Genomic DNA, 26,760 nt, shown 5'->3' with positions numbered 1-26,760 from the left:
GGTTTGAATGTAACTGTTTAGTGTAAAACTGTTAGATTTTATACAACAATTTTAGTGAGGAGAGAAAAGTATGGCCTATTGATAAAGTTTAGTGGAAATATTACTTCAGTACTGTTTCGTTATCTGGGCAGAGGCCACTGGGGGTGTTAGAGAGAGGATAGTCCATTTTATGGGAGTGGAGGATGGGTTGAAGGAGAAAAACCATTTCCCCTTGTTTTTCTGTTATTCCTCCCATCCATGTCCCTGTCGTGGAATCAACCTTCATTTATGATATGGGAAGATAGGAGGGGGAATAACCAGCAAAAAGAGAGGAAATGGTTTTCCTTCTTCAACTCCCCCCTCCCCATAAAATGGTCTATCCTTCTCTCTCTAGCATCCCCTAGTTGCATCTGCCTGGATAATGGAACATTGCAATTACTTTTTCTTGATAGAGTTTATAGTGGATACTAGCTGTGCCCGGCCACGCATTGCTGTGGCGAAGTATGGTGGTATGAGAAATAAAGTATTGAGGAATTGGTGGTAGTTAAGGTAAAGGGTAAACGTTTTCCCCTGACATTAAGTCCAGTCATGTCTGACTCTGGGGGTTGGTGCTCATCTCGATTTCTAAGCCGAAGAGACGGCGTTGTCCGTAGACTCCTCCAAGGCCATGTGACCAGCATGACTGCATTATATGGCAGTATGGAGTCAAGATAATCCAGTTCAAAGCAGATAATATAAGATTCTAAATGGGTTATATAGCTGTGTGGAAGGGCCTTGAGTCTACACTGCCATATAATCCAGTGCAAATTAGATAATCTGTGGAAGAGGCCTAAGTGAAGCCTAACTCTGCCTGTCCCCTGGGCTGAGTCGGTTGCTAGCAGACCAAGTGGGCGGAGCTTAGCCTTCTAACTGGCAGCAATTGGATAAAAACAATTATTCCTCTCCCTCTAATTAGGACTTTATTTTTCTTTTCTTTTTGTTGTATCAACCTAGAGCCGTGGATGATGGGTTATGTTGTCAAATTTCGAGGTTGGGAGGCCTGTAGTTTTGTTGTTTTGTCCGCTGCCCTGATGCCATCACTCTTTTATATATATAGATTGTTCAGGAAATGTTTGTTGAAAGAATAAGTGTAATGATTAATTCTCCAAACAGCTTATGGCCTATGGTGGAAAATTGACGTATTCGGCTGCTTTTTATGCTGTGGATGGCATTGGAACCTCAAACCTTGAGCCACAAATCCTGATGAAGGGAGGTCAGACTAGTAAATATGTCATCTATGTGGACACCCCAGCACCACAAAATGGAGTAAGACAAGATGAAGAAATAGTAATGATGGAGGTGAGTATAAAATAGCTTAATTCTATTTTATATTGCTGTTTCTCTTTTTGTCATTTCCTACCTATAGTGACTTTAAGGCAAATTTATTATGTTTTTTTTAAAAAAACTAAGATTTGTTCAGAAGGGATTTAGCATTGCCCAGACTAGGGGTGGGTAACTCTGGCAGGAGTTAATTTTCCACCCTTTCAGATCTCCACTGGGCCACATTGGTGTTCCAAAATTAAAAGGAAGTAGTGTGATATCAGTTCTTATTGTTTTTTCAGACAGTTTTGTTACTCTTAGGGGAAGCTAGTGTGATGTAACACTGCATTTGCAGCAGTATTGAGTGGGTCTTGACCATTTTGGAGGGGAGGGGACCAAAATCACATGGAAACTAAAAAAAAAGGGACCTGCCCGACTTAAGGGCCACAAAAGGGTACTTGGGGCTGTTTCTGGCCTGTACATTTTTCATCCCAGAATTAGGTTGGATCTACACTTCCATGTAATCCAGTTTCAGAATGCAGGTTAACTGCTTTGAACTAGATTATATGAGTCTACCCTTACATATACAGTGTTCCCTTGCTACTTCGCAGTTGACTTTATGTGCCCTTGCTGTTTCGCAGGTTTTCAATAAATATTAATGTACACCATTTATTGTGGGGTTTTTTTTGCTGTTTCGTGAGTTTTTGGGGATGAAGGGAGGGGACAGGCTTATAAGAAAGAGTTTTGGAAGGGGGAAAGGGAGAAATAAAGGGAGAGGGGAAGGGTAGGGAAGGGGTGGAAATAAAAAAGAGTTATGTAGCTAAAATAAAGTATAAATATTAAAATAAATATAGTGTCCCTGCTTTGTGGATTTCCACTTATTGTGGGTGGTCCTGAAACGTAACCCCCGCGATAAGTGAGGGAACTCTGTAATTTAGTTCAGTGTATTCAATCTTCATTCAAAAACGGGATTATACTACAATGTAGATGGGGCCTTAGATTAATACAAATTCTTCTTTATATGTTCATTCTATTGTGAAACTCAGTGAATATCCATGTTAGGATTTATTAATTTATGCAACATGAATCTATCCTGCTCTAAATTATATAGATGCAAATATCGTAAGGGGCTTAGTCAGATTTCCTGTCATTTTACAAAGATCCAGTCTTTGTTGGGAAGCATTTAGACCAGCCTTCCTCAAGCAGACATTTTAATCTACAATTTCCAACAGCCAAAGTCATCATGGCTAGTGACTAGGGGATTTGGGAATCTCAGTACAAAGTACCTCTTATGGATGGCAGATTTCCGAAGTGTGGGTAAAATCCTCATTTTAGGATATATTACTGGTTTCAATGAATTGTGAGCAGAACCAGAAAATCTGGATTATTCTGTGCTCAAAACTTGTGCAACATACCAAGAGTAACGTTGCAATGAATAGCAAATAAGAAATATATGGGCTACAACATATAAATCCGGTAAGCCATAAAATATATTTAAAAATCTGGATTTAAGAATACTCAAGGCAGAACTTTTCCATTGGAAAAATGCCTTCTGATAAATGCAAGATAACTTGGCTTCAAATCAAAATAAGAAAGATAACACAATGATTGCAATTAGAAATTGGAGAGAACCTTGTGTCAGAAAGCTGCAGCTGTTCCTTGCAGCAGCCAGTAGTAGTTCAAGGTCACAACAGAATCAGTCCAAACAGAGTCCAAGGCACAATAGGTCAATAACAAGGGGCTCACCAAATTTCTAAACACATTACACACACAAAGTCCCAAGTTTCAAAATATAAGGGTGAAATATTCCATACACAACGACTGCTTCCAGCAAAGAGCTGTTGCAAGAACCCACCCTTAATACTGCTCCTGTAAAGTCATTGCATCTACAGTCTCTTTCTTTGGGCCAACCAATTGAACCTGAATAGCATTCACCCTGAAATGCAGCCAGGCAAGGAAGGTTAAGCCCTCCACTTTCTTCTGAAGAGCCTCATTCTGCCTAGACTCAGCTAGATCTCTGTAGGTTACTCATCCCCCTTGGGTTCAGATTCTACTGCTGGAAGGAAATCCTCCTCCTCATCATCCTCTTTTTGTTCCATGGTCTTGATATCTTGTTTCAAAAGTGTCTACATTTTATTAATACAACCCAGTGAATTTTGGAAGGGCACCACCTTCTTAGAGGCATATTAGTAGACATGCAACTTTCTCCTAGATGGATGTGATGGAATGCCTTGCATATGAATGCTCTAAAAATAACCACTCCTCTGTTTTTAGTTGTAGTAGCCCTAAGTTGGAAATCAAAATGGCCTAAACCACATTGGTTTGTGTATCTTTTATAGTCTGGAGTGGTAGTTGCCCTGCCAGGCTCAGAGTACACATGAAAACAATAGTGGAAGTGTTTTGGTTTCTATTTTAGAGTCATTTGGACCAAGAATTTGAAATACTGTTGTGCTGTCCTTTTTTAACTTTGCATAATTTTGTATTCCAAGGGCACACGACTTTTTGATGGGATAGAATTTTGATGGATAAGTACCGTAAATTAAAATAATACCTTTAAGTAAATATCACTGAGTATTAAGGACTAAACAATTTTTTCTTTCTGTCTAGAGTGCCTGGAAATATTTCAACTCCGTTTCTGATGAATCTGTCTCACATTCTGACTTTATGTCAGTGCTGAGCAACGTTGAATACATCCTTATAAAAGCATCATATGGACAAGGTTTACAACAAAGCAGGTAAATTTGCACATTTTGCTTCTTTTTAGACTGAGAAAGTGTGACTTGCTAAGGTCACCTAGTGGATCTCTATGTCTTAGTGAGGATTTGAAACAACACTGAAACTATTAAATTGTTCTGGCTCTATTTTGAATTGTTTTAGGTGATAAAACCATAGATAAGATGTTAAGAGTGTTTTCTTACTACGATTGTTTCTCAAGACCTATAAGCTTCTGATTTTGTTCAGGCTACACTCCTCAAGGAGCCCCGGTGGCGAAGTGTGTTAAAGCACTGAGCTGCTGAACTTGCAGACCGAAAGGTCCTAGGTTCAAGTCCTGGGAGTGGCATGAGCGGCCGCTGTTAGCTCCAGTTTCTGCCAACCTAGCAGTTCGAAAACATGCCAATATGAGTAGATCAATAGGTACCGCTCCAGCAGGAAGGTAACGGCGCTCCATGCCGTCATGCCGGCCACATGACCTTGGAGGTGTCTACGGACAACGCCAGCTCTTCAGCTTAGAAATGGAGATGAGCACCAACCCCCAGAGTCAGACATGACTGGACTTAACGTCAGGGGAGACCTTTACATTTTTACACTCCTCAAAATACTTCTGAAAAGTCTACAGTACAGCATGAAAAAATAAAATCATCATCATCTATATAGTGTCATCGGTGTGTATGGTGCTTTACATGAGAAGTTTACAATTATTAATTTCACGGCTTCTTCCCCTTAGTCTTAGTCTAAAAAATAATTCTAAGTGGAAACTAGGAATGCCTGCTGCACTCAAGGTTGTGCTTGATTTGGGTGGAGCATTCTTTGGAAATAGCTTTACATATATTCTAAGATTCAAATACCTAAATTAAGAGGATTCTGAAATGTCTAGTAATATGGAAGAAGTAATTGTTAGTCAATGGTCAATGAGTTGTGCGTCTTAAATGAATATTGCTTCTTTGTGGTTTTGTTTTATTCAAATATCTCATAGAATCTCGAATATCTCCATGGAAATTGCTGTGAGAGCCGATGATGCACCCTTTATTAGTGACACAGCTCATCACATTGAGAAATGCCTCTGTCCTACAGGTTATGCAGGACTCTCATGTCAGGTGGGTTCATAAAAATGATTTACATCTAGAAAAATACCTTAACTGTTCTTGCAATATAATTTAATAAACAAGTCCCAATGTATTTTTTTTCATTTCCTCTCCAACATCCAGGGCTGTGCACCAGGATATTACAGGGAGAAGCATGCAAGTGCAGATTCAAAATCCTCCTCCTGTGTGCCATGCCAGTGCAACAACCACACTGATTTTTGTGATCCAGAAACAGGAAAGTGTTTGGTATGTGAATCTCAGCACTAGGCGTTTTTGTTCTTTGTTGCAAAATATTGACAGATCAAATGGAAAACTAATATTTTACCCCATTCTTCAATGGGAATGACTCTATCTCCCAGTGTGGCCTACATAGGGCTAGTTAAAAAGCTTGGATGACCTCTGACTGCAGGCTTTCAGAGAGATACTGCACCCGAGCAAAAAGTGTAAAAAAGATGAAAATAAGCAAACCTATCATGAGCTAATTTTAAAGTTTACCAAGAAAAAAATTATTTAGAATTCAGTGAAATTTAGTTTCAGATACATTCATCTGTTGAGAACAAGTGCAGTTTAATGGTTTGAGTGTTGGAGACCAGGGTTTGAATTCCCACTCAGCCATGGAAAGTCACAGTGTGACCTCAGGAAAATCACACCTTCCTCAGATGAAGGCAATGGCAAATATGAATAAACCTTGCCAAGAAAACTGAACCTTTCCTTAAGTCAGAGTTGACTTAAATACATATAATATAAATGTATATGGTATTGCATGCCTAGTCGTTTAATGAAAACAGGGAATTGTGGGGTTGCAATATGCAGTGCCTTTGAGAAGAAGCAGACATGATTGTTTCCTCTTCCAGTGCCTCTTGTCGTGACATGCTGACACTCCTTGGTTTTATAAATTTAAGTCTCTTTTCCCATAGAAGTAAAGGTATAGTAGCATCTGTTTTATACTACATACTTGGCTGCTGGACAATATTAGTATTACATTTTTATCATCTTGGGATGTTTTTGTGGTTTGTCATTAAAACGTTGGGTTAAATTTTGTTTCTGAATTTTTTCCCCTAGGACTGCCAAGATAATACAGTAGGTGACCACTGTAGTCTTTGTGCTCCAGGCTTTTATGGTAAAGTGATTGGATCTGTCAATGATTGTTCTCTGTGTGCGTGTCCAAGAACAAGCCCTGGGAGGTAAATAAAAATTAACTTGGGTATCTTTAAAAATTATAGTTGCTGTATTCACTGCTCCCTATTGGTATTGTAACAGCCATGGAGGCTATTGTCAGCTGAGTTTCTCAGGAACGAAAATGAATGATTTATAATCAGGGTTAGATGATTTGCATGGTAATGAAGATAGCTGGTGAAATAACTAATCCAGGCCAAGATCATACCAGTACATGTGCATTCTAGATGGAGCTTGGAAAAGTTATTGTTTTGGATTATTCTGCCAGCAGGCTCACCTCTCTCAAAGCCAGACATTATGGCTGGTAGGTTTTGCAAACTGTAGTCCAAAACAATAATCACTTTTCTTACTTATACCTATATCCAATTGAAATTTATTTTATAAAGTAAGAAAAATCCTCAGACAATAGAAGAGGGTGTTGCATTTTTGAATGTTTCATGCATAAATATCCCTGTACAGAAAAAGTAGGATTTTGGGGAGGGAAGATTAACCCTTTTACTTCTATATACAGTAAAGGGGTATTCATGAATAGTTTTGACAATATATTCTCTTTTCTTCTTCAAGTTTTAGTTCCACATGCGTTTTGCAAGGTGTTAATGATTTCCACTGCAATGCTTGTATCACTGGATATGAAGGGCAATATTGTGAAAGGTGAGATAATTGCAAAAAGTATGTTTGTTATGAATCTGAGTGCTGAATAGCTTGCATACACTGAAATATAAACACACGATGTGGATATAAAATGGGTTTGTGAGCAGGTTTAACTTGTTGAGGAAAGTTACTATTATGTTGTTGAAACTTTTAACTTTTAATGTAAAAGCCTTTATCCTAGCTAACCCCAGCAGCTTCTCTCCCTCATTCACATTTCTCTTCCTCCCCTTCCCTCTCTCTCTTCTTTTCATCTATCCCCAATCTTTTGTTACTTCTCCAACCTGCACCAGGATTGCCTGGCTTAAAAATCCCTTTGTTTCTTGCCTCTCAATGCTGTTGTTCTCTGCTCCTTCTCTCCCTTACTGGCTCCTTTACTCTCTCTTTCCATTGTTTAGCCTTTCCCTGTCCTAATTTTCCTTTTATCCTTAGTAAGCATCAGGGGTTCCTTTTGCTTGCTCATCTTTGCCTCCTTAGGGTTGCCACATTCTTGTTCTCTAATTCCATTAAATCACATGTGCACTTCATGAAAATTATTTGCTTGTTATGAAAGGTTTGACTATTTATTTATTTATTACATCACTTCTATCCCGCCCTTCTCACCCATCAGGGGACTCAGGGCAGCTTACAATATAAACATACACATTAAAAACAGTTGTTTTGATATGTGTAGCACATATCTCCTTAACTACTCAATAAACTCTTCTAAAAACAGAAAGGTTGTTAACTTTTTGCATACAATGTACAGAGATGCATAGTATGCAGCCCAAAGCGTTTTGTGGCTAACCATGACCTCCTTTTTAAATCATCCTTAAAATACCTTCTTTCAGAGATCCTATACTTTTAACAGCTGCAAGCTTGGCTGACCCCTCTCTCCTCTCCTTAGACTGACAGGCAGATCCCTTTTAATTTATACAGGCTTTGGGCTAGCAACCAATTGTTATAGAAGGGTCTTGTCAGTGTGGGTGTTTTCTTCTCATTATGTTTCACCTGATCTTAAATTCTTCAAAATTCGTGTTCAGTAATACTATAGTTTATTCAATTGTTTCTGTTAGTCCAGGCCCCCTATCATGAATGTTTTTTTTGTGTGTTTTGTTTTAATCTGTGTTGTCAGCTGCTATGGGTCATCCCATACTGGGAGAAAGCAAGAGTACAAAATAAAAATAACTAAACAAAATAAACTAATCAGCAGCTTTTCCAGGAATTTGGCTTTTATGTAGTTTGGGATACAGCTTTTGAGGCATATAGTTAGCCAGCTGTGCTTATTCTTAGCATAATCAGTGTCAGGTTTATCTGTTTGTAGTGGCTTATGGTCAAGAAGGCTTAAAATAAAGTTAGAAGAAAGTTATATAATACACAACAAGGCTCCCAGATAATTAAATAATATTTACAGTTCAATATGTAAACAATAATATATTTAACATCTCACACTAATAAATATATCCAGAGATGAATCTGTCTACTAATTATTCACACTGACGTCTATGGTTTTTTGAAAGAAAGAAAAAAAGCCAAAATAGCAACAACAAAATGAAATGTTGCTTTATATCTAAAGAAGATCCCTCTCTCAGGATCTCCAGACAGAAATTGTTACTGATTTTGTAGCTGATGTTAGTCCTGTCCTAAAAGCCCAGGTGTGCTGAAAATATTGAGTATGTCTTGAAGTGCAAATAGGCTTCGAAAACTGCATAGTTTTTGAAGACTTTTCCACAGCAGGAAGACATTAACTGATTATTTCCTTTTGAAATTACTTATACACTTATCCAACATAAACGGGCCGGCAGAACGTTGGATAAGCGAATATGTTGGATAATAAGAAGAGATTAAGAAAAAGCCTATTAAACATCAAAATAGGTTATGATTTTACAAATTAAGCACCAAAACATCATGTTATACAACAAATTTGACAGAAAAAGTAGTTCATTACACATTATTGCTATGTAGTAATTACTGTATTTACAAATTTAGCACCAAAATATCACAATGCATTGAAAACATTGACTACAAAAATGTGTTGGATAATCCAGAACGTTGGATAAGTGAGACTCTACTGTATATTAGGATGGCTATATTAATAACATATGCAATCCAACCTTTAAGGTGGAATACATTGGATCTTTCCATCTCTCCTCAGACTAATCATAATCAGACCCTAGATTTTTTTCATAGCTTATCATGGCTTTCCATTATGAGTCTAAAGTATAGTCCAATATCTGAATAATGAGAAAGGACATTGTTTCTATGATCAAAATTCCTTGACATGTTCATCATTAAAAGCTTCATTCTTCCCATTATAAACATGTTGGCATTTAGGGATAAACAGAAGTTAGATAGAAAAAAGAGCACATTTTTGTTTTGTTCAAAACAGGTTGGACAGGGGTCTCTGGGTCCAAATTTGAATGTCCCTTTATTCGTTTCTCTGTCTGGGAACAAACATTTTTTCTTGTTTCTCTCTAGGTGTTCCCCAACTTACTTCGGAGACCCTAAGGCACCAGGTGGCAGCTGTCAGCAGTGTCAGTGCAATCCAAATGGTTCTGTTCACAATACCTGTGACCATATCTCTGGACAATGTGTCTGTAAACAAGGTGTAACAGGATGGCTATGTGATGAATGTGAACCAAGACACATTCTTGTGGACAATGAATGTATTTGTAAGTTCCTTAGAAACAAACTAACTTTTGATGTCTTCTTTAAAAGTATTTCATAAAATAGATATGGAGAGGAGCTTCCAGTATAGATAAGAAAAAAATTCCCTATGGCTATCATCCTAAATACACCTCTTTGGAAGAAATTTCTGTTAAAATTCATGGGAACTCCTTGCAAGTAAATACATTTGGTTAGGAGTATGGCTTTCAGTATACTCTGTACTGTATAAACTTTTGCACTAAGAGTGGGCATTACATTTGAAACGTGTTAATTTATGTTTTGTTTCAAGTATCTTTCTGAATATTCAAGAGATCATATCCTTTTTGGATATTTTTTAACATTTGTTTAGAGGTGATTTGTTTATGTGTTGTTTGCTTTCCCCAGTAGAAGGGGGTGAAACATCCAGATGTGGGTTGGTCCTTCCTTTTCTCACACAGGAATGTGATAGAGAATGTCTGCTGTTCTCTCTGATAGCACACACCTAAGCGGTGCTTTTCTCCTTTTCCCAAACTTTCTATCTGTAGATGAGAGCATGTAAAAGAATAGACTAGTATGGTAGATAAAAAGTAATAGCAGATTTATAGTAGAGTGTAATGCCTACAAGACAATTACATTGGAATGGGAAGAATAAGGTTCATATCCCCATTCAGTAAAATTCATTGAATGAAAGTGGGTCAGTTACTGTCTCTCAGGTAAATGCACTTATTTATTATTTATTTATTATTTATTTACAACATTTATACCCCACCCTTCTCACCCGAGGGGACTCAGGGCGGCTTACAAAAATTGGCAAAATTTAATGCCCAAAATGCAATCATAAAAACGAAACAATATAAATAGATCTATTAATAACATTGTTAAAACACATTATAAAAACCTTAAAAACATATATATATATATAAAATTAATTCCATTCATCCGAGATCCTCATGCTTCATCCTTAAATCAGGCCATGTCAACTTTGTCATTTACTCATCAAAAGCTTGGGCACATAACCATGTTTTCACGGCCCTTCTGAATCCCAGCAGGGTAGGAGCCTGTCGGATATCTCCAGGGAGGGCGTTCCACAGCCGGGGAGCCACCACCGAGAAGGCCCTGTCCCTCGTTCCCACCAGCCGCGCCTGTGAGGCAGGTGGGACCGAGAGCAGGGCCTCTCCAGATGATCTTAGTGATCTTACTGGTTCATAGGAGGAGATACGTTCGGACAAATAGATTGGGCCAGAACCCTTTAGGGCTTTATAGGTCAAGACCAGCACTTTGAATTGGGCTCGGTAGCATATCGGCAGCCAGTGGAGCTGGCTTAGCAGGGGGGTTGTGCGCTCCCTGTAAGCTGCCCTGGTTATTAATCTGGCTGCCGCCCTTTGTATTAGTTGGAGCTTCTGGACCGTCTTTAAAGGCAACCCCATGTAGAGCGCGTTGCAGTAGTCCAAACGAGATGTAACCAGTGCGTGGACCACCGTGGCCAAGTCAGACCGCCCAAGGAATGGGCGCAGCTGGCGCACAAGTCTGAGTTCACAAAGGCACAGTAGGACCCCCATATCCATAAGGAATTTATTCCTGAACTTCATATGGATAGATTAAAGTGCGGATAATAGCAAACCTAGTGATTTTCAATAGGACGAATTATGGAGGTTGTGAGAAGAGGGTTAGCATACAGGAGGCCCTAAATGATTAAGTGAAACCATAGGTAAGGAAGACCGCAGATATTGGTTCCACGGATATGGGGGGACCTACTGTAAGACAGAACAAATGTGTATGCCATCTTGAAATTATTGGATGAAAAGTAAAATAATTATTTCAATAGGTGGAAATATAAATATTCTTATTAGGTCTACATAGACAAACCCGTATAGTGATAGTACTGGAGATCTTTCTTTGTTATATTTTCTCTTGTAGTCTCACGTCATGTCTATTGCAATAGGAATTGCCATATGGCTTGTAACCCTAAAGCTTTTGCTGTGCTTAAAATGAAATATATTAGGCATTTCACATCTTGCCATTCAGTAGCTTTTAAGATATGCTTCTGTTTTTGGTTGTTTCTCCTGTGTTAGTTTTAGGGTTATTTGATGGTTAATGCAATTATCTCTGCAAATGTGCGTGTAAAACTGAAACTAATATTTCTGAAACATTTTCCACAGCTTGTGATGATGATTGCACTGGATCGTTGTTAAATGATCTGGATAATCTTGAAGAAGCTGTATTTTTTGTAAATCTCACTGGGGCTGTCTTTGCACCATATGGAATATTGACAGACTTAGAAAATGCAACAAAACAATTCAAGGTAGGTGTGCTATTGTTTCGTTTTTTTTCTGTATAGCTATCTTTATTGTGTTTTGTGGCTTTAGAGTTCTTATTGTGCCTGTAAACCAATCCCAGCACCCTGTCTACTGAAAGACCAGATATATTGTGATTATTTAAGACAAAAATGAGCAACATGTGATCCAGAAAATATTGTTGAACTGCTAATTCTCATTATTTTTAACATTCAGTGGTAGGGCATGATAACAAACCATGGGTTGTCCATCTTGCATTTTTTTCGTGTCAAGAGTGACTTGAGAAACTGCAAGTGGTTTCTGATGTGAGATAATTGGGGGTCTGCAAGGACATTGCCCAGGGGACACCCGGATGTTTGATGTTTTACCATCCTGTGGGAGGCTTCTCTCATGTCCCCACATGGGAAGCTGAAGCTGACAGAAGGGAGCTCACTTTGCTCCCCAGATTTGAATTGCCAACCTTTCAGTCAGCAGTCCTGCCGGCACAAGGATTTAACCCACTGGATCATCGGGGGCTCTGGCCATCCCGCATGAAAGCAAATAAATAAGAACAGTAAAAAATGATACAAGTATTTTATGAGTTTGATTCAGATTCAGTCATCTTTAGAGTAAACGTGTCATATAGATACTGCTAACCTAATTTGTGTTCCAAGCGAATGCGGTAACTTAATATCATTAAAGAAAATTAAGCATCTTGATTGAATTAAAAACTTGCTTAGATACAAATTTGTATTTTGTTTTGATTTTGTATCCATTGACTAACAAGGCAGATGTTACACTGGAAGTATTATTAGAATAAATAGGACTTTACAGTAGTTTAATAATAATAATAATAATAATAATAATAATAATAATAATAATAATAATAGTATTTCTGACCCTCTTCTTGTCAAAACTGGTCACAGAACAGTCAAACACACAAACATTGCAAAAATTCTAAAAACACACATATTAAAATGTAGTTCTATAAAAGATACATATTAAAATGTTTTATCTATAAAATACATATTAAATACACAGGACAGAGATTAAAACACAGGACACGAGTTTAAAATTAATGCTCAAAACTGGCTGGTTTATAGTTAGAAAATACATTTTGAAAACACATGCTTTGCAATCAAAAACTTACAGCTTCTTTTCTTGCTTTAATTTGGCCCTTTTGCATTACACCATTGTAGCACTATTTAAGAAGGAGCATTTAGAATGATCTTCCAGAGGGTTGTGGTGCATCACCAAACTACAAACCTTTAAGAGGTAGCCACAACCGTTAATAGTGTTATAATGGTCTACTGTGAAAGAGTCTGTGGAGAGCCACTGATGGTCAGTATAGATAGCTCCAGATGTTGGTGGACTAAAGGCACTTTTGAAAGTAATCTTTACTGGGTTTCCAGTCTTACATTTAAATGGGTTTATTAGTGGTAGCTTTCACCTCTGCATATAATGTTGGCATTAAAATGTGGAAACGGCTTGCTAAAAGACAACTTCTTAGATTCACTGGTTCTTTGTCTTATCTTCTCAAGAATATATACTTTTATTTCTAGGGGTCCTTCTGGGCTAAAGAAGAACCAAATTACTCACTAGAAATTGTGCGTGACCATCTTGTTACCCTATCAGGTGACGTAGACCAGCTGCAGAAAGAGGTAAGAGCCGTGTGTTAAATTTCCAAATCTATATATTTTAGAAGACTTAGTAGGAAAATGGGCTATAATCAGTAAAATTACAGAAGTTTGCCTGTAGGATTTACCAACGTTTGTTAAATTAAGGAGAGTGCATTGAATCATGCCTGATTTTGGAAGATATGTTTGTATTGGCCAAGTTAGTCTGCTACACATCTGCCATTGGTCATTTATCTCACTGGCTTGTCATTTTCTCTGTGTTGCTTCTGCCACTCCAAGCCAAACTTCCTTCTTTCTTGCTGGTTGCATGAGTGCCATATTCTGGCATCAGCAGAGGTGTCCACGATGATCAGGAGCTCAGATGGGGCTCTGTGGTTGGCTAGGAGATTTGACATTGGTGCGATCCACCCCTTTCCTCTGTGCATGGAAAGGGTGGTGGTGATGATAGTGGTCATCTGGATAACAGATCAGGATGAACCAGAGTTGATTTAATTGTCTGGATTACCCTAAAGCTGCATGATATTCAGGAGTTTCAGACAAACCCCTGAGTATCCCCAGACTGGAACAAGTTCCACTGGAAAGTAAAACAAGATCAGAGTATAACCAAAACCCCAAGAAAACTAATGGAAAGCTGCAGTGCATCATGATGTGAGCCAGTGGTCCATCATGGTGAATCTGGCTTTTTAGCCTAGTGTAGACAAGTCCAGAAATGGTAATACCAGTATACCTTAATTAGTGAGGTCAACATGTTTCAGGGCATTAGATGCTTGTAAGAATATTTAGTACCAGAGTGAGAAATAACATGAAATGCATAGAGATAGGCTCCTACTCCATAAAAAAGGGCAGTTTAATTCTTCAGAAAATTTTTAAATTCAGAACTAACAATAGACACAGGTGAAAGGACATAACCAAGTCAGGTACTCTTTGTTAACTGAGATATACACAATTTAAATATTTAGTTTAAAAATCACATAAACATATCCTGCTGTTGGTAAAGATTTCCCAGCCCAGATTTAGGATGTTGTCATCACAAAGGCACCAGATCCCACCTTATCGCAGAAGCTAAGCAGTGTCAATGTTAGTTAGTAGGTGGGAGATCACCACCAGTGAATACCAAGTATTATAGGCTATATTTCTGAGGAAGGAACTAGCAAAACCTTTTCTGAGTATTCCTTGCCTAAGAAAACCCTATAAAATCCATGGTGATTTGAAGGCATGTTCACACATGAACACACACATACAGCGGCACCACTGTCTTCTGTAATAATGCAGTATTAAACATTTGAAAATGATGTAGAATTTCATACATTTGGACTTACAAAGCCCAGCAGTTTTAAGAGGCTGATGATTCTATGGGTAAGGTGACATTGAACTTGCATTTGTAATCTTTTTGTAGAACAGGACTGAGAATATTAAGAGTTACAATTTCACAAAAAATATAGATGGATCATAGTGAATTGTAGTTGTGTTCTTTATTATTTGACACAGATATTAAACTGACTCTTTAGATATCAAACTTAATTAAGCTACTGTTTCATTTTATGTTAGTCAACAAGAATATTGGGAAGAGGAAGACATCTCAACAATGATACAGAAAAGATCTTAAAGGAGACACAAGATCTGGCTTTATTTATCAACACATTACAGGAAACTGTTACAGGTAACATGTTTAGTTGTAGGCTACAAAAAAGTAATATTTTTGAAATAAGAGTAATATTTATTCACATTTTTACTGTATTTGTCCAAAACCGTGAAGATAAAATACTTATCTCCTCTAACTGATCTTTTGTGTCTTCTTCTAGTGCTGGTAGAAATGGCAGCATCTCTCAACCAAACCCTAGGAGCCGATTTCCCATTGTACAACAAAACATTACAAGAATTGCAAGATGAGATTCTCATTACGTTGGACTTAATGCGCGGAAGACGTTTTAAGCATCTACACCAAAGCAGCACTCTTGAACTGAAGTAAGTGCGCTGTTGTTTCTCCACGTGCTCACATTGATATTTTCAAATAGTATAACAGACAAATATATTTGTATGAAATTCGCTTTAACACTGAGTCAAAATGCTTCATTGAGTCTGGTATTGCCATCTCTGACTGATAAAAGTTCTTGGGGATTTGAGGCGGGATTATTTCATCATCTTTAGATATGCAGTATCTTCTATTCTTCTATTGCATTGTATCTTCTATTGCATACCTAGACACCCTTAGTCTAGGTATACAATAAGAGATTGCGGTACGTGGAGATAATTTGCAGCATTCATTTTCATGTGCTCTGTCACTTGGCTTACAGCCTGTCCTTTAAAATGTTCTTTAGATAAGTTGTTTGCAGATGGGCCTAAAGGAACCAAGTGTGACGACTCTAAGCTGTGAGAGCACTGGAACCAGACACGGAGGCCAATAAACAATCTAATATCTTTATTAAAGAAATAAAAGAGTCAAACAAAAATAAGCAGAGTATATAGTTCAGCAATAGTCCTTTTAGGAAAGATCAAATATAGTCCAGTAATATGAAGTTAGATGTCCAGTATTAGAGTTCAAACTTTTAAATCCAATAACCGAAACACACTCAAACTTCCAAGCAGTTTGAGTGGGGAAATGAGCAAGGTCTCTCAAGAGTACCAGGTTCAATGTCCAAGGCTAGGATAACAAGGCAAGGGAAAGTTGGTCGTGGTGGAACTGAATCGCAGTCCAGACTTGGCAAGGAGACGAGACACAACGCCCGGTCTACTCGGGAGTAGCCCGCTGCAGGAAACTAGAGACGGTGTTGGTTTCCCAACTGACATGTTGACACCGCAATGACCAGCCAGCGCAAAGAACTTTTAAGGGACTTCAAATCTCCCCCCAAACCAGGTGCTTGAACACTTTTTCCCAAGGGAAATGGACTGAAGACAACAACTTGCCAGATGCAAACCTCCCTGGAAACTCTCAAGGGAATCGGTTTAATTAGCGTTTGCTGTCTCTGCTAACCTCGCGCTTTTCCTCCTATTCTGTTTCTCAGATGTTTCCCAAAACAATCTCCTATCAAAAGGAGCACTCTCCGAAGAAACAGGCTCTGTTTCAAGGGCTTTTGTAATTAACTGTGGGCTAAAACTGTCAACAGGGGACATCTGGAAGGGAGCAGAATCTTGCTGAGTCAGCACAACCCTATATCCTCTTCAGTCTGATCCATAATGGCTGCGGGGTCATGATTCGAGGGTCCCTGAGACATCACACCAAGTCCCATCTGATCTAGAAAGCTAAACGGGATCAGAATGTGTGAACTTCCAGAAGTTGCTGGACAGAGAATATCCTGTGTTCAAGTGTTAGAGGGTGCCATCTTGAGGACAGCACAGTTCTGACATTCTCCTTTAAATACAGGGATCCAGATTGAAAAGCTTAGTATGAAGCATGGGAGATTGTACCCTGCCATTCTTAGCTTAGTCCTGGTTTGGTTCATGTCTTCTGCACTTACAGTTTTATTTACAAAAGAGGTGCAATTGCTGCAAAAGATAATTTTTGATGGTAAAAATTGCAGGGGTGGATCCCCGCCATGATCCAGTGATGGAAAACAGAGGGGGAGAGCCTTTACCCCTTCTGCTTACTCTAGAGTAAGCCACATCTTTAAAATTTTATTTGATTTGATCTAAACCGCTATGCAGATATTAAACTTGTTCAGTTATGTTTGTATGAACCAAGCTATGATTCACACAGATGTTTGAAAGATTGTGTTCAATCATGAGCAGTTCATCTTTACATTAAGGTTTATAAATTGTATATGAGGAAAAAAGCATGAAATCCCAAAACAAAATATAGCAAATGATAAAATGGGTAGATTTATCTGATTTTCTGTGATTTTTAGCCCCTGCTGTTTTTAAGAAGACAGGCAACGGATTGTGTTTTCTTTTTTTTGTTAGAGCTGCAGAAAGAATTTTAGCTCAAATCAAAAAAGAATATTGGAAACCACAACAAGAACTTAAAAACCTTCAAAAAATGGTGAAACGTACCTTATTGAACCAAAGCGCTGGTCTTCAAGAAGCCAAGGATGTTGTGAATGAAGCTAGCACTAACATCAATGAGACCAATCGCCTTCTTTTTCTTATCAATAGTAATCTCAAGAAATTCAATGTAAGAAACCCAGCAATATGTGTGATGAGATGTTACCATAGATGTTTTTGTGTATAAAAAGTAGTCTGTAAGGAAAATTTATTTTTTAAACTATATTGGTATTAGCATTAGAAAAAAAAATTCAGCTATGTGATCCATTTTGTAGTGGTTTGATATGTGTGGTGGAGGCTCCTTCTTTGTGTGGTGGAGGCTCCTTCATTGGAGGATTTTAAACAGAGGCTGGATGGCCATCAGTTGGGGTACTTTGAATGCGACTTTCCTGCTTCTTGGCAGGGGGTTTGACTGGATGGCCCACGAGGTCTCTTCCAACTCTATGATTCTATTATATTGAATTAGGACCTTAGAATTCAGGGTTCAATCCCCATTTGATGGTGAAAACCAACAGGCTTCAGAGAGAGACAATCTGAACCCCCCTCTCAAAGTAATATTTTGAATAAACCTGCATGATAGATTTGCCTTAGGGTTGACATAAGTCACAAATGGCATGAAGCCACACAACAGCAACTGCAACAACATACAGCTGGCCTGCCAAATTCACAGGGGTTAGAGATATAGGACCCCCATGGAAGTGTTAAAAACCATAAAAAACATTTTTTTAAACCTGGGAGGAACCCCCCCCCCCAAGGAATCTTAGGTCCCCTTGTGCAGTCCTTTGGTCAACTCCTGCTGGAAACTGACTATACAGGAGAACCTAGAGATTCCTCAAGTGGTCATATGAATCAAATCCTCAAATAATTGAATCTGCAAAAGTTAAACCCACAAATATGGAAGGCCGGTTGTATGTCTGTCTAGCATTTTGTACTTAATGGGTATAAAATTATATACAAATCTTATAGAAATATATTTTATAGTAACTGCTGTTAATGAGTATTATGCCCTTTTTCTATAGAATACAAAGAGGAATGTTGATGAAGATCAGGAAGTCTCTGTGATGCTGACCAGAGAAGGCAAAGTGAAAGTGGATGCTGCCTCTTTCCTTGCAAAAGATGTAATGAACTTCACATCTGTAAGTATATAAACATTTAAGTGCTAAGTTGATATAGTTAGTTATTATGATTCAATCTTCAATAACTTTGAATATTTAGAGCCTAGAAATCCATCGGGATGGACTAATCCTATGGAATGGCAAACTGAGGCAGCATGTGGATGACCTGGTCATGCAGATGTCCACTCGAGGAGCTCTTGATCTCGTTTACAAAACAGAAAATCATGCTGCTAGCTTACAGAAAATTGTTCGTGAATTGGAGAAGTGAGTAACCAGAAACCTAAAAAAAGAAGTGACAGAATTATTAATTTAAATTGGGGTCTGGCAATATCTGTTGGGGAAAGATTCTTCATGTTCTAGTTCCATTCTACATAAGTTTTTGGAATGGGATCTCCACATGATCTCCCAGAAGTTTTTGCCTTGCTTCATATCTTAAGAACTTTTAGAGCTAAGAGCATGAAAGAGCTCAAGGTGTCTGGGCCTAGCTGATATTCAATATTGGGAGGGAAAGTACATAACTGATATTCCTAGGGATAAATTTCTCTCACTTCCTGTTGTCTCACACCCCCCCCCCCCATTTGTAACTATGAGTCGTTTGTAAGTTGGATGTTTTTAACTCAGGGACTGCCTGTTTTTCAGAATATTGAGAATATAGGGATTAATAGGTAATAATAAATATGAAATATATTAAGGTGATTATAGTAATATCTGTTGAAAAATACTGATCTTAAAATATTTCTATTTTGTCCTACATTTCAGCACATATACCTACAGCAGCATTAATGTTTATCTCATAGTAGTAATATGGTGGTAGCAGTATATTAGTGAAGAGTGACTTAGTAGTGAGAGAAAAGGCCATTATGTAATTCAGAAGTTCTTTTCACTGTTCTTTTTGAGGGTGTGGTGAGACAATGGAAGACTCATTGAGCAGGCAGATGCAAAGGCTGTATGTTTTGCTTTTAATCTACAATACATTGAAATCTTCATTGAGTTTAGAAGTTACTACACAGGTTACACAGCACATTTCCCCCCATCAGATTGATGTGACACCTTCCATTCAAAGCCACACATAGCCAGTAAAATCATCCTGACTAGACTACCAATGCCAAAGACTTTTGAATTAAGCCATTTCCATTTTTAGTCATAGTAGTACTAACTGCCATAGTGTGGGAATAGAAGGCAAAGATACTGGAAGTGGAATGTCAATTACTTCACTCTTTTGTGGGAGTGTAAAAAAATAAGGAAAATAAAGGTTACAGTGTAAAGGGAATTTAAATTAGCAACTGTCTCAGGGATTAAGGGAAATGTGCTATTCAGTATTCAAGCATTACTGTGGGTTCTTTTTTTAAATCTACAGATTAAAAGGGATTTCCAAAATGCTCCTGATCATGTAATGTTCTAAATGTTTTATGTGAAATGGCTATGTGATTTACTGCTTTCCTTCCTGCAGTGGTCTCTTGAATGTTAGAAATGTGTCTCTGAATGCAACAAATGCAGTCCATGCTTACTCCACCATTAAAGGTCTAGTAGAAAATGCTGAGACCGTGTTAGGTGATGCCCGTAGGATTGTAACTGAACCAGAACATATGGTAAGTGCTGGCTTCAAAACTTAAGTTGGTATGCAAGGCTGTTGTGTGGACAACCCTTCAGGTTCTCTTTCACATCACCTTATTATAGCATTATGATTTCACTTTAAGGGCCAGGGATACATCCCATTGAATTCTAGAACCCTTCTACACATGGTTAAAAACCCAGAAGTAACTGGGATAAAGGGGGCTACATGACGTTCCAACAAAGTGCGGGCAGAATCAGGTTAACAGCTGAAAAGCACATGTTTAAAAATGTGCTTAAAGTCTGATTCTGCCCCCCCTCCCCAAATGCACACCTTCACATGACTGTATATCCCTGCAGTCATGCAAAATATATGCATATATATATAAGCCATGGACACACAGGTGGCTAAAGGGAAGCAGAATGGGAAAGCAACTAGAACTCTCTGAAACTCTTTCTTTTAAACTTTATCATGTTTAACAATTTGGTGAAGAGAGAAATGTGTGTACATTCAAATATTTGCATATGCGCATATGAGATCCAGTGCACAATGAAGTGATACTTCTTAAAAATAACTTCTGCCAGGTGTCCCCCATCTGCCCTTCATCCTGATCTGCTACAAAGGAAGTCTGTGAGGATGGTGGGGAACTATTTCCAGAGACTTACAGGCTGTCAGGAAGCGCTGTCTGGAAGCGCCCCTAGGGTTTATGGTTTGATGATATAGTATAGTCGAGAGATAACTTTCCCTCTCTGAATTGCAGGATCCCAGGCCTCCACAGAAAGTTGGCATGATAAAGGGGAATTATAGTGCTATAATTGTGCATTGAAAGGGCCCTGAATTTAATATGGGTATAAAGTTTATCTGGAGTTGATAGGGATGTGATTGAAAAGTCTAGAACACAGATGGCACACTATAAATTAGCCTATAATCCTATGCACTTCTATTTATTAATAAACCCAGTCAAATACAATGTGCCATGTATTTAAAATAATACAGGCAGGACTTGTATCTGTGGCATATTACAATATGACTTGTATCAGAGATAATATGCATAGAATTTCACACTGTAATTTTCAGATATGTAATGTTACAGTATAGTATAGATGAATATCAAGTGTATCTCTGCTAAATCACAGTAAAATATGTAAGTTCTGTATTTAATTTGGATACCTACTGCATCATTCTTTATCTCTGTACATTTCCATCCTATTTCTATTTTATGTAGTTGAGAAGCCATAATATATGCATTTTCCCCACAAAAGTTATTGCGTCCTATTCTACGAAAGTTATTATCTGTACAACTAATGGTAGGTTTGTCTCAATATGGTGTGCATCCGTAAGAAAGGATTCACTTACACATTGCTGGTATACTAGCCTGTGACAGGTTTTTTGAAAATTAGCAGGACAAAAATCAATTATTTTAGTTTTCAAGGGGTAATCATAATAATGTTTCCTTCTTATCTGATTGTTTGAAGCCAAAAGAATCATTTAATTCAACTGGGAAACATGTTCTCCAGGCTAGCTCCAAGTTATTAACTGAAACCAAAAGTTTACACAAGAAGTATGAAGGTAAGCATCCTAAATTGCAGCTTGCATGTTAGACTTTAACAGCTATATTGATATCCATTAAGTAAGAAGTTTAAATCTAATCAGGCAATGTTTAAGTTGGATTCAGTCATGAAAATTAATCATATCCATTTTGAAATCTTCTGACATATGTGCCAGCTTGTGTTAGTGAAAGATATGATCCAACACACTGGAAGGGCACCAGATTACAAATGGCTGCTTTTGATGAAGAAGCCATTTTAGAAGTTTTTACCAGATATGTAGAATTAAACTCTCCTTTCTTGCTGATGTCTCAGAAATCCTTTATTGGTCAGGAGGATCTCTTGTTTATCGTTTCAGTTTATGTCTTACTTTAGATCAAACCAATCATTGTAGTTTGTGTCACACTTTAAAATGTGTGACACAAACATTGATTTTATTAAAATAAAACAATAGGGGTTGATTTGATCACATTTGTACATGTGCTGCAGTGTGCATTATTTTATATTATTTTAACATGTTGCTTTGTTATAAATAATTTGCTTTTAGTATTATAAAATTATTGTTATTTTTTTTAATTGCTGTCATTTGAATTCATTGTATGCTTTCCTAAGATCTGTAGAAAGTGGGCAAAGTTTGGGAACCAGGGTTCAGATCTCTAATCAGCCATGGAAACCTACTAGGTAGGCTTGGGCAAGTCAAAAATCTCTCAACCTCAGCAAAGGCAAAGGAGCCGTGGTGGCAAAATGGGTTAAACCCTTGTGCCGGTTGGACTGTTGACTTGAAGGTTGGGTTACTGACCTGAAGGTTGCCGGTTTGAATCTGCGAGACAGTGTGAGCTCCCGTCTGTCAGCTCTAGCTTGCGGGAACATGAGAGAAACCTCCCAGCAGAATGTTAACATATTCAGGCATCCCCTGGGCAACATCTATGTAGATGGCCAATTCTCTCACACCAGACGCAACTTGCAGTATGTTCTCAAGTCGCTTCTGACACAATTTTTAAAAAAGCAAAGGCCAACCCCTTCTGAACAAACCTTCCCAAGAAAACTTTAAGATAGGTTTGACTCGGAGTCTCCATATGTCAGAAAGAACCTCAACAAACACAATAACAATGAATATTATAATAAATAAATATAATTAAATCTTTGGGAGAAACCACAAAATACCATCTTTCAAAGGAGTTAATTTATTCTAATCAACTTTCTTCACTATCTAGATTTCACAGTGATACATAGAATTAGGGAATAGAATGACATGAGCAACCCTAACTTTAGTATATTCATTCAGTAGTATAGCTCTAGTCTATAGTCTCTAGTATATTCAGTAGTATAGCTCTATTCTAATTCCTTGCATCCCTAATAACTAACATGAAAATATAAAAGTGTAAGAAATGGATGATTAACACGATCCAGTTCTGAATTGCTTTTCTGGAAGAAATAAGACCATAACCTACTTAGCATGAGGGAAGGATGGTCACACTTTCCCCACTTTTGTGTCTCGGAAAAGGGCACATCCCCTAAAACTCAGAAGAAGTAAAGGTAAAGGTTTCCCCTGACGTTAAGTCCAGTCGTGACTGACTCTGGGGGTTGGTGCTCATCTCCATTTCTAAGCCAAAGAGCCGGCGTTGTCCATAGACACCTCCAAGGTCATGTGGCTGGCATGACTACATGGAGCGCTGTTACCTTCCCGCCGGAGCGGTACCTATTGATCTACTCAGATTTGCATGTTTTCGAACTGCTAGGTTAGCAGGAGCTGGGGCTCACAGCAGGTGCTCATTCCGCTCCCGGGATTTGAACCTGGCACCTTTTGGTCTGCAAGTTCAGCAGCTCAGCGCTTTAACACACTGTGCCACCAGGGGCCCCGCAACTCGGAAGAAACAGGGATTAAAAAGAGGAGGGGTGGTGGCTAAATGATGTCTCATGAAAATGTGAGCTGATTTGGATTAACAGCTGAAAAACACGTGTTAAAAGGGTGTGTGTAAAACCCAATTTTGGCTTAAAATGCACATATTTGCATGACTGTATCTCCCTGAAGTCAAGGAAAACATGTGATTTCATTCATATACCCTGGTGTAGACTACTCCAGCGCATGTGTGCATTTTTAAATCCCAAAACAGCTGATCTGGGCTGTAAATAAATAGAGCTATGGATACATAGGTGGTTTAATGGAAGTACAAATGGAAAGCAATTACAATGAGAATTCTCTGCAAGCATTCCTTTGTTCTGATCTTTCTGAAATTAAAAAGAGCTTGAATTTATAATAGGGTGAGGAGAGATAAGAAATTTGCTTATGTGTACATTTAGATATTCGCATGTGTGCATATGAGGTCCAGTGCATCTAAGAGAGTCAGGCTTCTTTTTATAAAAGTAAACTTCCGCCAAATGTTTTTCCCCACTTATTTGTCCTGTATTTTGATGCTGTCTGGAAGTGCTAGTTGTTTGTTTTGGTTCTGAATTAGCCTTTTTTTTAAAGACCTTTCACATGAGCCTTCCATTTTGTGATCTTTAGATCCACTTTAACTATGGTTATGAGAAGTAGATTGGTTTATCAGGATTACAAATAATCTTCTCTTTGCAGGACTTGTGTCTGGCTTGCGTGATATGAACTTAAAAATTGGAAAGTTTAAAGAGCAAGCTAGTAGGATTGCTAAACAATTCAATGATTCATTGCTACAGCTGAATGCATTGTCAAATGGTAAGTGAAGTCTGTCTTGCCACATGCCTCTTCATGGCAAAAGTCAAGCATGTTTAATGTGTGTATCATTCATTCACTATTATTGGAAAATATCAGAATTCATTTTTTACACTTTGGAAATGCTGAAAACTTTTGTGCTTTTCATGCTTTTGAAAATGCAATGTGTATTTAGAGGAAAAAAGGCCTAAGTATTGCATTACTTTTTATATCATGTTTCCAGGGTTTATGCTTTTTTCTAACAACATTATGTGCCTTGATCCCATAAACTGAAGTGGGGACATTCACTAGGAAAAGTGCATTTCTCTGAATTCATGCAAAGGGAATGCTGAGCTGCTAAACGTCTGCCTCCATTAACTTCATTATTCTTTAAAGTTAGTTGAAATTTGCAGTGAATTCATTGGGCATTTTGCCCATATATAGCAATATAGTAGCATATATATTGAGGTAAATAATATGCTTACACTTTAGAACTCCTTGGTGATTTTTTCCTTACTATATATTTTTTAAAAGCAAGGTGAGTTGTGTAGCAGTTAGCTAGAAAAATAGAATACAATCAAAGGCAAACTGTAGAGTAGAAAAAAAGGGCAGGCTTTAATATACATTGTTTGGCAAGTTTCCTCAGCTGTAGCCTCAATTGGAAAAGCACTTCCAATTTAAAATGCTGAGTCTGCTCTTCATGAACAAATTAAGTTACAACTGTTTAATGAGCCTGTTTGCCTTTTAAGATTAAAAGCAACCATTTTGCAATTTAGGATGTTAACGTGCACTGAAATGTAACTTACATTCCTTGAATGTAACGGGAACCTGCATTTAAATGTTAATACAATTGTATAATTGCTGTAATGTCTGCTAACCCCATAGTTAGTACTGTTAGGATGTTGTGCTGATAAGTTAGAAACTTTCCTTCATGTTTTATGTTACATGCAGCAGGAAAAAGCAACATATGAGGGTGAGTGATTAAATTTAAATTGGGAAAATGGCCTGGGGAAAAATATTCCTCTGCTGTTCATACTTTTTAATGTAAAAATGTGGCGTGATTCCAAGCTGTATGAAAAACTGTATTCTTTCATATGATCATATCTTGGGGAATGAGAACATTTTTAGGACTGCTCCCACGATCTTGAACTCCCTATTTGGCAGCAAAGATTTCTTTCTTATAGAAGGAGACTTCTGGAAATGTACAATTGCTGGAGATTGGATTTATAACAAGCTCAGTGCGATGTTTTCCTTTGACGTATTTTTAAATTGATTTTAATTGTGTCTTTAATTCCATTTTTATATTTGCTCTTGTTCTGTGTTTTAAATCAATTTCCTGCTCGCTCTTCCTTGAGGAGAAGGGTGGGTTATATATCAAATGAATAAATAAGCAAAGAAAGCTGTGGGAGAGATCTTGTTTAGTTCTCCCACATCATAGCATTTTGGCCATAAAATTAGTTGCTGAGACTCAGATCGTGAGTCTTCCACTCTAGTTAAATGTGGAGTGATAAGTAGTCAAATAATCTTGATCATATATTTCAGATACCAATGAAAATATTCTTGCTGTAAAATCTTTGGCCGCATCGGCGAATGTGACTGCTGTAAAGAGACTGAGCCATGCTGGGGGTTTTAGTGAAAAGTTACTGAACACTTCATCCGCATTGTCTGAGGTTAATGAGACGTTACATAAAACCAATGAACTTATAATCGACTCATCAAAAGCTGGTATGTTTACTGCTTCATTGCTCTTTAGAAATGTCATTGTATGCAAGGAGGGGGTGGTGTCAATTTTTAAACCACAGTTCTCCTTATCTTTGTGTAAATAAAAGCCAATTTGAATAATAGAAATTCACCAGAACTCTTTCTTGAAATCTTACCTTTTTTTGGTAGCAGCGTCAGCTGAAAGAAAAGTGAATGAAGTTGAAATCCAGGCTGGTCTTTTATTTGGTAGACTGAAACCTCTGAAAGTGCTGGAAGAGAACCTGAGCAGAAATATCTCTGAAATAAAAGAACTCATCAGCCAGGCCCGCAAACAGGCAGCCTCTGTAAGCACTTTCTACTTGTATACGTAAGGATGGGGTAATGAGAAAGAGGCTACATAGCTCCAATATGTTTCCCAAGTAATAGGAACTTTATATTCGAATCGGACCACAATCCAGAGAGCTTCTTTAAAGGGATTTCAGTTTTGGAATGGGACATACAACCAAGATAGGGGGATATTGCATAGATTTGGGATGGTAACATACTTTAGAGGGAAAGGACTTTACCATTCTTAGTGAACTAAGATCTGGGTTGGCATATTTTTAAAGATTTGTTTGTATTGGCAATTTAACTACTAAAGGAGTGGAAAAGCAGTAGAAACACATAGATCCCCTTTTTCAATTAAATGTGTACAGTGACTGTTTGTGTTACAATCTGGAACCAAAATAGATTTACTGCTTGATGTATGCAAGATAACAT

The 26,760-nt window shown here is 37.9% G+C and overlaps 1 protein-coding gene across 3 annotated transcripts in view; it reads left to right on the top strand.

Moving 5' to 3' along the window:
* lama1 (laminin subunit alpha 1) overlaps positions 1 to 26,760 on the top strand; it is a 121,289-nt gene that overhangs the window by 62,597 nt on the left and 31,932 nt on the right. For 2 of the 3 annotated variants that reach the window (XM_008119968.3, XM_008119969.3), the window contains exons 26-44: positions 1,132 to 1,317; positions 3,886 to 4,013; positions 4,973 to 5,093; positions 5,205 to 5,327; positions 6,144 to 6,265; positions 6,822 to 6,908; positions 9,363 to 9,556; positions 11,690 to 11,832; positions 13,366 to 13,464; positions 14,989 to 15,100; positions 15,243 to 15,405; positions 17,338 to 17,548; positions 18,438 to 18,554; positions 18,634 to 18,797; positions 19,984 to 20,122; positions 21,561 to 21,654; positions 24,208 to 24,324; positions 25,843 to 26,025; positions 26,191 to 26,345. In XM_008119968.3, coding sequence (XP_008118175.2) covers positions 1,132 to 1,317; positions 3,886 to 4,013; positions 4,973 to 5,093; positions 5,205 to 5,327; positions 6,144 to 6,265; positions 6,822 to 6,908; positions 9,363 to 9,556; positions 11,690 to 11,832; positions 13,366 to 13,464; positions 14,989 to 15,100; positions 15,243 to 15,405; positions 17,338 to 17,548; positions 18,438 to 18,554; positions 18,634 to 18,797; positions 19,984 to 20,122; positions 21,561 to 21,654; positions 24,208 to 24,324; positions 25,843 to 26,025; positions 26,191 to 26,345 — 2,658 coding nt within the window. The remainder of the gene's footprint in view (positions 1 to 1,131; positions 1,318 to 3,885; positions 4,014 to 4,972; positions 5,094 to 5,204; positions 5,328 to 6,143; positions 6,266 to 6,821; positions 6,909 to 9,362; positions 9,557 to 11,689; positions 11,833 to 13,365; positions 13,465 to 14,988; positions 15,101 to 15,242; positions 15,406 to 17,337; positions 17,549 to 18,437; positions 18,555 to 18,633; positions 18,798 to 19,983; positions 20,123 to 21,560; positions 21,655 to 24,207; positions 24,325 to 25,842; positions 26,026 to 26,190; positions 26,346 to 26,760) is intronic. The other variant, XM_016997130.2, reaches the window with a different exon arrangement.

This window comes from Anolis carolinensis, chromosome 4 (assembly GCF_035594765.1).
Source record: "Anolis carolinensis isolate JA03-04 chromosome 4, rAnoCar3.1.pri, whole genome shotgun sequence".
NCBI lineage: Eukaryota > Metazoa > Chordata > Lepidosauria > Squamata > Dactyloidae > Anolis > Anolis carolinensis.
This window is presented reverse-complemented; position numbering and strand designations above follow the sequence as displayed.